Genomic DNA, 16,436 nt, shown 5'->3' on the forward strand with positions numbered 1-16,436 from the left:
ATAGTACTTTGACTATGTACATAGTACTTTTGCTTTCTGCAGTTCATTTCCCAGCTTTTCAAACCAGCCTTTGTAACCGAAGCCCACTGATCCAACACTACAGTAGCTGACAGCCACATACCTTTTCTTTTTTCCCAAATGACAGTTTTTCATAGCCGGCTAATATTTCGGTCATACAAGCCTTCAGTAGTTCTTGCAAGGTGACTTTTGGAAGAGTGTGACCACCAACTCGACTGACTTCTTGGCACAAGCTGAAGAGGAGGGCTTGGACACTCCAAGATGGCTGCAAATAATAACAAACAGGGCAGAGGGGAACATGGTACATATTCTGAAAAGAAAGACAGTTTTCAATTCATTTCATTTGCCTAGTCGCATACTTATTTGGTAACAATGTTGTTCATCATTGACAAATGTTGCTCATCAATGTTGTAAGGACTGGAAAAGCAGCACAATGGTGCCATCCGCAGAAAAGACAGGGAATTCAACCTACTTGGGGGATCTCCCGCAAAAGTAAGAAAAATAAGAGGTTGTAAATTAATCTTTAAAAAGTAATAGAGCTCCAAAATGGTCTGATAATGCTGCAGAAGAAACAGGATGCCGGAAGACGACAAATTAAATGAAATAAAAGGGGTAGAGAAGCTGTTTGCTCATGTTCCTGAAAGCTTGGAGAATTTTTTTGGGGAGATAAAGTGAGACTTCCAAGTTGATGTTCTCTCCTACGATCTATATTTCTTGCTAAAATCCACCTGCAACCATTCTACAACAAAAACCCACACATTTCTGAGAGACAATAGCAATGGGAATAAGTATTGTATCCTAGTAATTGCCCTTCCTTCTTTGGAGGCATAAGAAGAAAGGAAGGACAAGCAAGGCACAATGTACATCTTAGGGAACTTTGGAATCAAGGGGGGCTCATGGAAGGGTTTCCAACACTGCCTTGGCAAATGCCAGGAGAACTGAGAGCAAGGTATCAAGTGATACTGGAATTCAGGGAGGATGTGAGGCCACTTCTAGGTGATGCTCTATACTGCCCTTCCAGTCTGTATGGTCTTTACTACATCAATTATCAGTTGTAAGCTGCCTCAAGCTCTCTGGACAGGTGGTACACACATTTTCTAAGTAACAACTAAATTCTTATGAGGAGGCCTTTTTTCTTCCCACTCTCAAGGTGGAAACCGGGGCTGCAGGCTTGCAATACCCTGCTGCAGAAGTGTGAATAAACCGGTTTAAGGGCTATTGGGTGATTCTGGATGTCAGTTTTCTTTCATCATATATACATTGAACGTTGTACAGACTGATTTTCTTTATTCATAACACTGAACTCTTGCCATTTTTAGAAGAGCTGATTTTTTTGTATCCCTCTTTATACTATCCAAAGGCATTTCAGTGTCTTTCGCCTATTCTTTTTTTCCCAAGACAACCTGTGAGGTAGGTGAGGCTCTGAGAAAACTGCAATTGCTTGAAGGCCACCCAGGTGGCTCCATGTGGGGAATCAAATCCAGTTCTCTGGATTAGAATCCACTGCTCTTAACCGCTTCACCCAGCTGGCTCACTTAAGGTAAGTTTCAGAATGCCTCTGCCTTTCATCTCACCTGGACAGGGAGTCGTATCTTGGACTTAATACTACTTCCCGTCTCAGCCTCTTCCTCTATTTCAATTTCTTCCCAGTTGGTAGCTGTGGCTAGAATGGACCCAGCTTCATCCTTCTGTAAGGAGTGTATGAAGTTTTGAACCAGGACCTAGCATGAAACATACACAAGGTCAATAGCTGGACAGTGCTGGAGCCATACCAGAAGCAGTCCGCTTATACCTGAACAAGGTCCTGTGCCTATAAGTCATCTGCACAAAGCAACCACAAACATAACCCACATCTAAATCTAAATCTGCAATTTTTAAAAACTAACAAGGTTTGCTATCAAGACCTCATTAGTGACTTTCCAATTCCAAATTGATTTTTTCCCAATTTTTTAACCATTAATTTAATTTAGTTGCTCAAAAACACGCACGCGCGGAACTGCCGTGCATGCGCGTTTGCGCCCCCCGGTGGCCAAAACACGCATGCGCGGCAACTCTGCGCATGCGTGTTAGCACCACCTGGTGGCCAAAACGCGCATGCGCAGCAGTTCCGCGCGTGCGCATTTTTGAGCAATTGCTGCAGCCGGGCCGCTGGCTCTCCCCCACCCCCGGAGGCGGTCCCCGACCAGATGAAGGTTGGGGACCGCTGGTGTAAACCGCCCTGAGCCTCCGGGGAGGGCGGTATATAAGTATGATAAACAAATAAATAAATAAATAATACACACACCCCACATTGTTCTCTCTATAAAGCACCTATTGGAGGCAAATGCCAATATTGTATTGTTATTTTTTATTTATAGTTCAGCATCAAAACCGCCACTCCCAAAAAGGCTCGTGGTGATTCACAACGCAAATATAAACCCCCGTGAAAACAATGTTAAAGCCCCCAATCAACCCCCTCAACAGCAAAACTCCCTCCCCCTTCCTGGCTCACGGACCATCTGGAAGCAAACCTCAGGGGAGATCTCCCTAAGAGGAGCTACATGAGGGCCCCCTGATCTTCCTTGCCCTGACCTCAACCAGAAACTTGGCAGAAGAGTTCCATTTCGAAGGCTCAGGTTTGCTAACCTGAGCATTACAGATTTCAGTAGCCTGGTGGCAAGGACATGGCACATGAAAGCAGCCTCTGAGTTTTCTGTGAGGCTTATCAAAAGACCAGAGCAAGCCCCAGCGGGAAAATAAAATCTTTCCAAAAAGCCACTCACTCTAGCAACGACGCTGCTCCATATTCGATAGGCAGACAGGCTTTCCTGCAGTAACCGCTCATTCAGCTCTTGCCATTTAGCCTTTATGGGATTCACTTCCGGAGTTTTCCCTTTGCCCACCTTTTTCAAAGACCAGAGCTCCCTTGTCACACCCTCTGGGCTACCTGGTTTACCCAGAATGCACTGCTTCAGGTGTGGGCACAACTCCCCCAGAGACCGGCACAGCCGTGCCATGAAGAGTACAGTGTTTAGTGTGGGGCTGTGCAAGGCGTCCTGGCACCCTTGAAGCACACCCTCGGCACGATGCAGCTCTTCCCTTACGCTGCCAAGCACATAATCCACGCAGCAGATGCAGTGGCTGCGCAACAGTTCTTCCACTGTGCCTGTGTCAGCGTATCTGTCGAAGGCAGAGTTCCGAGACTGCACTTTCAGAGTCTCCTTCGGCAGAGAGGAGCCTGAGGGCAAGTAGGACGTGAGGTCCTCCAGTTTGGCCTTCAGCTTGGAATCCAGAACACTGCAGAAGCTCTGGACACAAGGGCTGTAAGCCTGGGCCTTCATGGACAACCCACTCTTGGTGAACTGACTGCGGTTGGCCACAGTGATCCAGGCAGCGTCAGGCAGCAAGTCAGTAGGACTCTCTGACCACAAGAAAGAGGCCATATTCTGCTCAAATAGGATCTGCTTGTTGTGGGTTGGACTGCCAAACTTGGCTTCAAGTTCTTGTACTGCCAGAGTAAGGAGCTCCCCAGAGCTGGTGGCAATGTCATCAAATCCTTCCTTGGTCAGAGTCTGAAAAGGAAAAAACTCATTACATGAAGAAACAGAAGCTGGCACAGCAGAACCATGGGCTTTATGGTTAGCGAGAAAGACTGGGGGAGCTCTATTTTAGGTTGTGAGAAATCCCTTTGATATCTGCCCCTTTTTCGCCCCCTTCCCCCCAGCGTTCTTCTCATGACTGTACTCAAAACAGAAGCTGACTAATGAGTAAGACAGCTGGTCAGCCTGGAAGGATTCTTGCTTCTGACCCTGCAGCTCAGGGTTCCTTTCCTTGGGGAACAGGCAATAGATTTGCAGGGGGAGAGAAGGGCGTTCGTGATTTCTTAGAGACTTGTGCAGGAACAATGAATCAAGACAAACAAGAAGCTGGTGTGCTACAGGTATCAAGCAGGTTATTAAAAGAAAGCAAATTCCCCCCTAATAGCTTTTATCTCACTTAGCATTTCCACCAACGGAAACATTTTGTTGACAAAACACAACCTTCTCATCTTCTCCCTTCCCACTGCAGTCCAAAAAAAACCCTACCTGACATGTTCCTCCCAACAGTATCAGTATTATTATTATTATGATTATTATTTCCCACCACTTCCGAAGCCAGCTTAAGTTACAATGTCCAATAAAAACCCATTGAAATACCCATTAAAAGACATAAAATCACAGAACATGGTGGAAAACCCCCCATCCAGCCATCCCCACTGCCGGAGGGGCAAGGAAGGTCAAGATGATTCAATTTACTACTCAAACCCAGGGGGGGACGGGGACATCGATCTTCCTCACCAACCCAGGTACATAACCAAGTACATAACCAAGGAGGAAGCCAAATACTAACAGTTCTGATGCAGTCCTTCTCAAGAGTGGCTGTTTATTCCTGATGGTCCCCCCCCCCTTTGAGGCAAGATTTCCCCTCCATTTTTCTTTCCCTTCTGTGACTGTGCTGCCCTAATTATCTGTTTTCCCTGAAGAATTCTGGCTGTCCCACCCTATTTTGGCGGTTTGCTCAGACCAGAAACCTGAGGGAAGGAATGGGTAATGTTTTTAACTAATACAAATTAAAATGATTAGTTTTTATATTCAAAATTAACAAAATATTTACTCAACAATGAAGAGAAAGGTCAGGTGAAATCAGGGGTTAAATTCCTGAGGTGATTCAATATAGATACCTCCCAATGTAAGCTTTTAAAAGTAGAGATTCTTCACCGCTACAGATACCTAGCCAAGCTCTGCCAGTTTCTCACCTGCAATCTGTCCAAGAAGAGCTGTTGCAACAGATCTTCCCAGAAAGAAATGGGCTTATCTAGGAGCCGGCAACACACCGTCTCCCAGTTCTGGCTCATGGACTCACTAGTGAGCAGCTCCCACACTGCATCACGGATCCCAGCCAGACCTTTCAGGCTCTTTACATACACCAGCAAGCTTGTAATTCCGATTCTGATATCTTCCTTGCACCTGAAAGAGATGCTGGACAGTGAGTAGCGAATTGCACAACTCCCTTTACAGTTGAAATGCCATTTTTTCCTGTACAAGTGCTTCCTGTTTTCCTATACATTTCTTCTTTATACAATCTCTTCCTGTTATCCCTGCTACAGGTAAAAAAAAAATCAACTGAATAAGCCCAAGACAAGGCGCAAGGACACCTTCCCATTGTTTGACTTACTACAACCACTTAAAAGTGGGATAGCTTCCATTGAGAGTGACTGGAGATACATAAGGACCGTTTACGCACTGGAGGTTTCATGCCGGGCTGCAGGTTGGAGTTTTAGTCATGGCAGGTTGCCCCACCTCTTCCTGCACCCACATGGGGGATCATTTGGCCTGAGGCACCTCACCCACAACCAATTTGTGCTCCTGCACGGGAGCTGGGGCAGTAAAGTTCCCAGTGCATAAACGGTCAAGCAGAAGCAAACCTCTTCCCAATATGCTCCCTGATTCAGCTGATCTGCAAACATCTGAAGGAGAACTTGGTGGCCTGGAAGTCAGCAGTGAATTTGTCACCAACAGGTCTTTCCAGACCAATCTGGTTTCCTTTTTTGATAGAGTGATGTGCTTACTAGATAGTGGAAACTCAGTTGATGTCCTTACCTGGATTTCAGTAAGGCTTTTGACAAGATTCCCTATGATGCTGTAATGGGATTTTCAGATGGTTAAGTGGAAAAGGATATTTAGAAAACCGCACCCAACGCACTGTGCTTCATCAGATTGGAGGAAGGTGAGCAGTGAGGTGTCACAGAGCTCAGTTCTGGGTCTAGTACTTTTCAAAATTTTTGTCAATGATCTGGATGAGTGGGTGGAGGGGCTACTTATTAAATTTGCAGATGACACCAAACTGGGAGGAGTAGCAAACACCGCATAAGATATAGAGTTCAACAAGATCTTAGCATGTTGGAAAAGTGGGCAAATGAGAACAAGCAATTCAATAAGGATAAGTGCAAAGTTCTATATCTGGGTCACAAATCAGAAGCAAGCATACTGGACGGGAGATACACTTCTGGGTAGCAGTGTGTGCAAACTTCTGGACTTTATGGTAAATATGAACAGACAGTGTGAGGTGGTGGTAAAAAAGTTGAATGCAGTCTTGGGCTGTATCAACAGAGGTATCGTATCAAAATTGCAGGGTATCATAGTTCAACTGTATACCACCTTGGTCAGACTACACCTGGAGTACTGTGTGCAGTTCTGGAGGCCTCACATCAAATAGGATGTGGATAAAATTGGGGGTGGGAGACTCTTAACACCGGTGATGATTCACCAAAAAAGAAGTCAAACGTAGTCCCAGTCTCTTGTAGCTACAGTAAACTAGGTCACAATGTATGCTAGGGCTGCTCATGGAGCTCCAACTCAGTAAAATAAACAAACCCTTACATGTACACTTGTGCTATTCCTACATTTTTCATAATTCAACCAACTGACAGAATAGGAATCGTGTATGCTGCTCAACCACTACATTTCTCCCGCAACCATACCTTCATAAGGAGATGCATGGCATGCTTTCCCATTGAGAAAAAACAACAACAAATGCTTCCAGCAAGGGAAGCTTCTTACAGACTCACATGTCGATCCACTTCTGCAGCGTATCTCTGAGGTAATCCTGACTAATGGGATGGGCCAGAGTTCTGAGGGTCACCTGGAATTCTGTTATGGAAGGAGGCAAGTACCGGAACCAGGTGCTCAGCTTGGTTTCTTCTTTCAAAACTGTTATGCCTCTACCTAAGACAATAGTACAGTGAGAAAAGAGACGGTTACTTTTCTATGTCCTATGTCCTAACCAGACAAGGAGATGCCTCTTTGCAGTGTCTCTGCTTCTGCCTTCCTTGCTGCTCACCTGCTGGATGCTGGCTTGTGATGGTCTCCAGGGCTGAGAAGAGCAAGCCAGAAGGGAGAGATGGATCTGAGGGCATGTCTTCTGGCAGGGTGTAGAAAAGGGCATGAGCTTGATACAGTGTGGTGGCCAGGAGCTCTACCAAAGAGCAGACTTGTGCTTTTATGCCCGCATCTATTTAGAAGAAATTATAGCTGATTAATGAGTGGCAGCCAGATCCACATTCTTATACCGTGACTAAGGATCACTGCTTTGAAAGGCATGGACAGATAAGCCTTTCACTGTATTGCTGGCCAAAAGAAAGTAAATTTCCCATATCCTCCACATTTAAATATTTCAAAGCAGGGGAAAACTGCAAACAAGTCACTTTTATTTAACTGTTACATACAAGAATGCTGGATGATGCAGAGAGCTGCAGGGGAGGGGAACGCTATACCCTCAACAGCAGCTTAAATTGACCCAGAGCTGCTGATAATGTCTTCTCCAATGATATCAGATATTCTCATCTGGCTGCTATTGCTTTACAGAGGAAACTAGCAATAAAGCCTGTTGTGAAAAAAAAATACAACAGGCTCTAGAAAACGATTGATACTCAGGAGAAAGGTGGACACATAAATGCAAAGAAACTGAGTAAATCTTCCCCATAATATGTAACACAACTCTACCTTACCCTTCCACCAAAAATCTCAGAACAGGATACACAGTTCTACCTTTCCTCATTAACCCCCCCTTAAATGTGGTGGGCTGAAAGAGGGAAATAGAACAAAGGAACTGAACCTGCTTCTCTAAAGCAGGAGAGACCATTGGTCCAAGGGCAAGGACCACAGAAGGGTATAACACAACAGCGTTCACCCTTCCAAAACAGTCATGACCTCCAAGGAAACTGATTTCTGTCTTCTGGAGAGGAGTTGGATGTCTCGGATAACTCCAGCCCCTCCCCCCTCCCGCGGGGAGATGGAAAACTTCAGCTTCTTTCCCCTCCCCCACAAAAAACCCCAACCACCAACAAGCAAGTTGTTAAAAGTCTCAATCCACCCCTCAGGATCTTCATCTCGTTCCAATGTATAAGCTTGCTCTCCACAACCTAGGAAGGGTCTGGAGAGAGCCATCAAACATCTGATTCGAAGGTTCCTTCAGATCAGCTGTTTAGCAGGCCCTCTAAATGCCTCCCCTTCAGACCCTTCACAGGCTTTGCCAAACATGTTGAGCCTATTTAAATGCTACCCCGCACCCCTCTCTGAAGCCGTGGAGAAGGCCACACATTCTGCCATGATCCTCTACAGCAGTGGCCCCCAACTTTTTAATCACCGGGGACCACTCAACGCTTGACAATTTTACTGAGGCCCGGTGTGGGGGGGTAGTTTACTCCTCTACTCTCAACCACTGCCCTAACGCTCTCTGGTCGCTATGATAATGTTTAAACATCCCTTCAAAATAAGATACAGACACGCCACAACAATGAACATAAGGAACATTTTATTTTCATGGAAATTTTAACTCATGACAATGACAAATCAATGGGAACCCTGAGCTTGTTTCTCTGCAACGAGATAGTCCCATCTGGGAGTGATGGGAGACAATGACACCCGAAGAGTGTTGTAAAGGGCCGGGGGGGATGAAGTAAAGGGCCGGGGGGGGGGGAGAAGGCGTCCTTTGCGGCCTACCTCCAATTGGTCGATGGACCACATGTGGGGGATCGCCCACAGGTTGGGGATCGCTACTCTACAGAATCTTCTTTCCTTAGCACAGTTAGGCATTCTGCAGCAGGCCCTTTGGATAGCAAAAAGTCTGCCTTACTTTCACTGGGCTCGGCTAGCATAATTTGCTTATCTGGTCTTCTGAAGCCTGAGGCCTACTGTGGGCAACAGCAGTACTTGTCTGCCAGGCCAAGTTTTGCCTAATAAAACTGAAATGTCTAGTTCTTCCCAAACTCCTACTGTGGACTCCCCTGTATTTGGAGTCCCTAAGAGAATTTGGTGTCCCAAGCTAACTCCACTTGAAATTCTGGGCCTTTGATTTTTTGGACCTTCCTGGCAAATACTGATTTTTATTTACCAAGCCTGGCTTTACCAAAGTCAGTTCAGCCCCTGTGTCTCAAGCCAGTTACTTGTTCACCATTTATAGTTACAGGCATTAAATATTCCAAATTTAGATCCTTCTGTATTCTCCAGACTCTCAAGATCCTTGCTGGTCTGATTGTTTGTGCTTCTTGTGGCTCAGAGTCTGGAACTGGGGTTTCAATGGCTCTTTCTGCCATTTTTACTATTTTGACAGTTTGGGGTGATGTTTGGGTTTGTCCCTACTCTAATTTTGGACAATAAGCCTCTTGCTGACAGTGATCACACACTATCCCTACTTGTCTATTATGTACGGGGCTGTTCCACTTTGCAGGTTTGGTGTTTGATGGCTAAGTTTTCTCTAAGGTGACCCAAACTGTATTTTTCTTGATGGGATGTGAAAAAAGAGATCTCCAAGTCCCCTCAAGCTCATCTAATAAAGTGGCAGCTTCATCCACTGTTTTCAGTTTTTTAAGGGTTTTTTTTGTTTTTTATCCTTCAGGAACCATCTAAAATGAGAGGGAACTAACCTGTAGAACTGTTCAAAGGCTATTAATTACTTCAGTTCTTCAAAATTTTTGACTTTACTCCCCTCCACCCACCTGTTCAAGGCTCTGCCTAGGCAACAATCTAGCTGGACATAAGTTTCACTTGGCTTTCTTTTAATTTCCCTAAAGGCTTTCTGCGTTGTTCTAACCCCATCAACCCTTCAGTGCCATTCCTCATGAGGGCTAACCCCATCCCCATCCAATCCCCCAGCTAATGTGGCAGGTAGTATCTATTCTATTCACCAGCTGCCCATGGTGTGAAAAACTGCAGTGGCCCAGAAGCTCTTATCTCAGCAACTGCAGAAGAGACAGCTGTTAGAACTCCTGTGCCAATCATCCCCTAAAGATCCACCTCCCCTCCAGGGCTCTGAACCAATTGTCTCCTTTTTAAAAAAGTGAGTTGTCCCCCAGCATGCTAACCAAATTATATATATAGTATATGGTATGATGATGATATGTACGATATCTGCATCCCTGATACTGACACATTACACTCAGTATCGGGCTACAAATAGGAAACGGTGCATAAGAATATGGCAAACTTTGATCATATCAACCAGTGGCGGAAAAGAAGGTTAGGAAAAGAAATGGACAACATTTGCGCTGATTTAGGAGATAACAATGCTTGTGCTTACCATGATGGGGCTGGTTCAAAAGCTGCTGAATTGCAGATTTCCTGGCCAGCAGGAAGTCTGCCAAAGCCTGTCGTGGAGAGCTGTCTTCAAGAAGCATGATGGAACATAAGGCCTCAGCTACTGCTTGGTCCAAAACAGTCTGAGATTTCAACAGTGACTTGCTCTCCTGTAGGATGGTGGACCTATGTGGAAGACACAGGGGAAGATGTATTACTCAAAAGAGAACTCTGAATCTGCAATTCAATAGCAGAGCATATGATCTACATACAAAAAATCCTTGGCATTTCCAGTCAGAATATTTAACAGCAGGTTTGGGGGAAACCTTGTCTTTGCTAGAGAACATAGTGAGTTCCTGTTGTCAAAGCAGACTAGACCATGGTCTGCCTTAGTGTGAGGTAACTTTCAAAGCAAGAACTGGAGGAAAAAATTGTCATGTGGGAACGTGCAACATAAAAATAAAGTCCTAAACTGAGAATATATGTCGCTATTTCTGCGTGTGGAACTGGAATCAATTCTAGGTTTCCTAGATCCCATTCTGACACCGTCCTATACTACACGATTGTAAAAGAAAAGCTGCCCATCTAAACAAGACTACAATATAGAATCAACATTCAGGTGAATCTCTTACTAATATGCAATGTTTCAAAATGCCTAAATTCCATATTGTAACAGACATATGCTAATCCAAGGTTAGAAGCCAGCCCTACTATGCTTTGGGATTTACTATATGGCATCAAATCTATTAACAAAAGACAATGTTCATACATTGACCTGTGCCTCTGACGTTATCAAAAGAATTCATTTAAAAACCCATGTCCAGAAGTCAGCCCACTGCATGTAGATCAGTTTACAGTACCAAGAATCTGTTCTGTCCAAGGAAAGTGGAAAGCAAATGGTTAGGATTATTGCAGAAACTCAAACTGGGGCTCTATTTATTTATTACATTTGTATATTGCCCTCTCCTAAGGCACAGGGTCTACCCTTTGAATAGGATTTCATCTTAGAGCACCCATTTATTCATGATTTTTTGGGGGGTATCCACTTTTTTTTAAAGAGCTGTTTGCTTAACCTGCTGAATTTGGTCTCTCCTGCCTTGTGTGCAAAATAGCATAGGTCCTGGTTGTACAGGTTGGCTAAGAAGCTTACACATCTGATGAAAGCAACACCTTGCCCTGAGCCAAGGAGCACAGAACTGTATACCTAATGTTTTCCAGGCATTCTTGGAAATGCTAAGGGGTAGAAATCAGAAAGCAGAAATTCTGAGAACAGTGTGGAAATTAGCAGCATTCGAGTTAGCTGTCTCATCCAATGCCGACTGATACAATCGCAGTGCTACAGTTTCTAAATTATCTACCAAATAATACAAGGAATAGGTCTACAGTGTTGGAGTGACTGATGACTGTTAGCTGTATTTTATCATTTGAGTATTACTCGTTTTCTTTTTAAATCATACAACTACAGATTTGTTAATCCACTATTATCATATCACTGTGTTTGTAATGGATCCATGTCTGATGAATCTTGTAAAGGCTTACAGCCAACACAATAAACCTGACTTGACCATTTACCAGAGGATACAATGAAGTCGTTCCAGAGGAAGAATTGCCCCTCTTCCCCTGCTTTCCCCTTCCTTCAGCAGTCATTTATGACTCCACAACAGAAGCAGTAGCCCGAAGGATCGTTGAGGAGAGGGGTGAAATGGCTCCATTCTCCTTCTTCCCTTCTCATCACTGTAGTCTCTGAACGCATGGAAAAATTAGTACATGTGGATTCGGTGATAAAGTTTCCCAGCATCTGAAAGGTCTGGCTGATGAACGGGAAACAGCTGATTGCTGGACCCTACCCAATACACCTTTTATGTCCAGGGGGGTAGCCGTGTTGGTCTAAAGCAGCAGAACAAAGGTTGGGTCCAGTGGTATCCGCAAAACCAAGTTTTCTTCAAGGTATAGGCATTTATGTACATGCACAGTTCTTCAGATACAGTGAAACAGAATTCCCCAAACCATTACATATAGGTAAAGGGTGGGCAGTAAATTAACATACAGCATAATGAAGATGTTTAACAGATTCCAGGACCAAACAGAAATAAAACTGAAATAACAAGCAAGGTTACCACTAGTTTGGGTTAAATTCAGGGTGGGGGGAGATTGGAGATTAATGGGCAGATGTATTCTTAATTGTGGAATCCTGGCAGTGATGAACTGAGACTCTGCCATTACCCTCTCATTCCATTTTCCTTCCTTGCAACAAGAAAGCCTACAAAACGAGACATTACAGCAGCAGGATAAGAAACAATGGAAAACCTGATAGGCTGCCTACCTGAAATGGCTACTTGCTGCCACTTGACGTGCAAGGATAGGGAAATATGCCAGGATAGGGCTGTAGCTGGTGCCAGACGAATCTAACTGCAAGATGCCATGGAGGTGGCAGCACAGCAGGTACAATTGTGTGGCTTGTAAGTACTGAGAAGATTCCATTGCGGTCCAGATTTTCTCAGGTATTTGCAGTAGCAGTTGGGTCTGTGCTGCCAAGCAATAGAATTTTTCCTGTGACTGGGGTACTATCTGGATGAAGAAAAACATGTATCAGCTGTAAAAACACAATCATGAGTAAGAAGACACTACCCATGCAAAATCTAAAAGCACTGTAGGACAATAGGACAATATGTACTTGCAGTTTTAGCGATGGTTATAAAACTGCAGAACAATAAACATATTAAATGTATAAGTTTTATTCCAGTCTTGCTCACTTGACAGATTTAAGGCACAGATATCCCCAAACCTATTGTTTATTACATGAATAAGATGAAGGGGAGTTACTTTCAGGAAAGTTTATAATATAATCAAGGAGCACAAGAGATCTACTAAACAGAAATAAACAAGCTTTATTTTTGTCTCCCGCCCTTCCCAGATAGCTCAGTGCAGATAACATAATTTAAAACATCAAATTAATAATAGATTCACAGTAAAACATTAAAACCTTAAATCATACACTAGCCCACCACCTTGTTTGGGGGATCAAAGTCTTTGGATGGCTGATCTTTTCTCTGTTTCAGCTGTGTGGCCAGTCCAATTTGGGCCTCAATCATAGGCCCAGTGGGATAGCACTGCCTTGCAGGGCCCTGATCTCTTTCGGCAGAGCATTCCACCAGGCTGGGTCCAAGACTGCGAAATCCCTGATCAATGCCAATTTCATGCCTTTTGGGGCAGGGATCCTGAGCATAGTGGGCATAGTGGACATAGTGGCATAGTGGAAACGGCAATCCTGGGCCATTTAGGGCTTTAAATGTTAGTACCCAAACCCTGAACCTGATACGGTCTCCAAATCTGGAGCTAATGAAGCTGGGAGAGTACTGGTGTTACATGTGCCATCCACTGGATCCTGTGCTGCTGCAATTTGAACCAGTTGAAGTTTTTGGAGCAGTCTCACGTGAAGCCCTGCATAGAGGGAGTTGCAGAAATCTAATCTAGAGCTAACCACTAGATGGATCACTCTGGCTAAGTCTGAAACCAAAAGGATAGATACAAAGGGTGTTGGTCTGAAGTAGCACACTAAAATCAGAGTCCAGTAGCACCTTTAAGACCAACAAAGATTTATTCAGGGCATGAGCTTTGGAGTGCAAGCACTCTTCGTCAGACTATGATCTTCTTACATGACAGGGAATATATAGCAAAAATCAATTCTGTTACATCAGTAGACTGTGTCACAACCAAATACAGCCAATGATAATCCTTTGTCAAAACAGCCAAACAGCATTTTGGTTTCTCTTTGTAAAGTATACTGAATTCTAGGGGATTGATTGGCTGTTTTTACTTTCTTTGGGTGGAAGATTTTAATCAACATCAGTGATTACAAATAAAAAGACAGCAAGCATCTGGTTTAATTAAAGTGTTTGACCTGTATGAAGTTCTTAACTTGGTGGGAGCCTGTGAAAAAGCATGGGACAGGGGGCAACAGCTAACAAATCATACCATCCTTTTCAAAATTCCTCCTCTAGGTTCTCTTAAAGCTCCAGAGCTTGAACAGGTTAAGCTGGTTTTTCCTCTACTTCACCCCACTCCTTTTTATTTTATATTCAGCTCCTCAGCTTTCTGTTCCACATTTCCCCCTACTTGGAGAGCTTTTTTCTTGTTTTGATTAATTCACAGGGTTATATTCTTTCACATACATGGTTAGTCCCTATACGGTATCTAGAACCTCATGGCTCATATTTGTTGCTTTTATTATTCAGACAAATTACTTATTTACATCCCACTTTTCTCAATTTACAATGTTTGCCTCCCCTCCATTTTACAATTCACAACAACCCTGTGAGGCAGGTTAACCTGAGAATGTCTGAGTGATCGAACCTCACCCCTCAAGCTTCAACAGAACAGTGGGAAACTGAACCTGGGTCTCAGATCCTAGTCTGATCTGATACTCTGTATTTTGCACTGGATAAAGTAATGTCACAAAATGACAAACAAATGCTTAGGGCCATGACAGAACAGAAGGTCTCAGGAAGGATGCCTACATGGGCAGCTTCTATATATTTGGTGGCGTCCCCTCCATTTCCAGTACCAGCCTAAACAGAAACCCAAGACTAATACTTCCATTTCGTAAAAACAGATGCTGTGCCGCCTCTTCTCCACCACGACGACTCCAGTGGGAGGAGGTATTAACCTATGCAAGCATAAGTGTATGACTGGACAGCACAAGATGCTGCTGCAACTTTGCTGGAAATAAGCAGGGCTGGGAGACCTTCTAGGAATAATCTGTATGCTTTTCATAGCAGATCTACAGCATATCAGTGTAACAAACGGTGACGGCGCTAAACTCAGTCCATATCCCCAGCGTTGAGGCAGAGAACTTGACCAGTGGACTTTGGGGCTCCTCTGAAAGCACCAAGCCCACCGAATTGCGTCCCCTCTCTTTCCGTCCCCCCCCCCCGGGTGCTGCACCTGTGTCGCGGTGGCCCGGCGGCTGCCAGGGGCGGCGGGGGTGGGCGCGGCCCGTCCCCGCGCGCGGCGCCGCTGGAGCCCCCGCACGGCCTCGAGGAGGTGCTCGGCGCTGAGGCGCATCTCCGCGATGGTGTCGGCGGCCTCGATGAGGTCCCGGTAGCGCTCCCCGACCATCTGCCGCAGCTCCTCGCGCTTCCCCTCGATGCCCGCGCGCAGCTGCCGCTCCACGGCCCTCAGCTCCGCCGCCGCGTGAGCCTCGAAGAGCGCCTCGGCCGCCCCCGGGCCGCCCCGTCTCAGGGCGTCCAGCGCCGCTGCCTCCGCCGCAGTCGCCGCCATCTTTCCCCGGAACCGCCCACGACGTGTCACGCCCGCCATGTTGGAGGAGGGCAAGAGACTTCCGGGCGGCGAGAAGGAGAGCCCCGCCCCCGGTTTCGTGGCGCCATGCTTCATTTTGGCCAAGAGAAGCGCGCGCTGCTGGCCGGTTTGTTGTTGTCGTCTCAGCTTCTCTTCTCCTAAGAATGTCTTCTGTTCTTCAAGGGAAGCCCCCCACAATGGTGCCTTTCTACGGAGTACTGGAGTGCTTCGTAGGGCTGTCTCTTAAGTGGGATACGTGAGCAACTGCCGTGTCCCCCCCATGTAGGGCGAAAGGCTTTTGGTTTCACTTGGTCGTTCTTTTTGCCTTGAAGCAATGGGGCGCAGTCATCCACTTTCCGTACAGAAGCACGGAAGGATAAAACAGAGGAGATGCAATCGTATCCTAAGATAAAAACATGGAGCATAGAGGCTTGGACATAATTGGAGAGCCAATTACTGAGTGGGAAGCCATGCAACAATTTGCATAACCCTGAGGAATCAGACATGCAACCTAACCAGAAACCTTCAGTGGGTTCCAATGTTTTGTTTTATATTGTCACTAGAGGCAAAGCCCATTGCTTCCAGGAATATCAAGGTGCTAGCACATCTGTGCTATGATCTTCCTGGGTTCTGGCCCTCCTCTCCCCCAATCCCTCCTTGATCTTGAGATCCAGCTGGTGAAGTAGTTAAAGAGTAGCAGACTAATCTCAAGAGCTGAGTTTGATTCCTGACTCCTCCTCCATATACAGTCAGCTGGGTTGCCAACTTCCAGGTGGGGTCCTGGAAACCTTGAGGAAGAGGAAAGAAGGACAGGAAGAGAAAGAAAGAGGGGGTGGGGGAGGGAAGGAAGGCATCAGTTTTCCTGGAGAAAACAGCCTGCTTTGGAGAGGAACAGTGTCTACACAAGTCCCCACCTTCCCATCCAACATTTTACACATTTTACAAAGGCCACGATGGTCAGGCAGTGGAGGGGTGGCCTGCCACTTTCACACCCTCCATATCTTCCAAATGCCCAGCCAGGAAGGCTGT

General features: G+C 45.4%; 1 protein-coding gene across 4 annotated transcripts in view; it reads right to left on the reverse strand.

Moving 5' to 3' along the window:
- The window catches only part of COG1 (component of oligomeric golgi complex 1), a 35,051-nt gene that overhangs the window by 4,428 nt on the left and 14,187 nt on the right, over window positions 1-16,436 (reverse strand). For 3 of the 4 annotated variants that reach the window (XM_077328301.1, XM_077328303.1, XM_077328302.1), the window contains exons 1-9: window positions 15,054-15,518; window positions 12,433-12,677; window positions 10,114-10,295; window positions 6,877-7,047; window positions 6,605-6,761; window positions 4,793-5,003; window positions 2,781-3,569; window positions 1,593-1,739; window positions 122-283 (exon numbers count right to left, since the gene is read on the reverse strand). In XM_077328301.1, the coding sequence (XP_077184416.1) occupies window positions 122-283; window positions 1,593-1,739; window positions 2,781-3,569; window positions 4,793-5,003; window positions 6,605-6,761; window positions 6,877-7,047; window positions 10,114-10,295; window positions 12,433-12,677; window positions 15,054-15,503 (2,514 nt within the window). In that variant the 5' untranslated portion in view covers window positions 15,504-15,518. Of the gene's footprint in view, window positions 1-121; window positions 284-1,592; window positions 1,740-2,780; window positions 3,570-4,792; window positions 5,004-6,604; window positions 6,762-6,876; window positions 7,048-10,113; window positions 10,296-12,432; window positions 12,678-15,053; window positions 15,519-16,436 lie in introns of those variants that run through there. The other variant, XM_077328304.1, reaches the window with a different exon arrangement.

Source organism: Paroedura picta, chromosome 3, assembly GCF_049243985.1.
Source record: "Paroedura picta isolate Pp20150507F chromosome 3, Ppicta_v3.0, whole genome shotgun sequence".
Classification (NCBI taxonomy): domain Eukaryota; kingdom Metazoa; phylum Chordata; class Lepidosauria; order Squamata; family Gekkonidae; genus Paroedura; species Paroedura picta.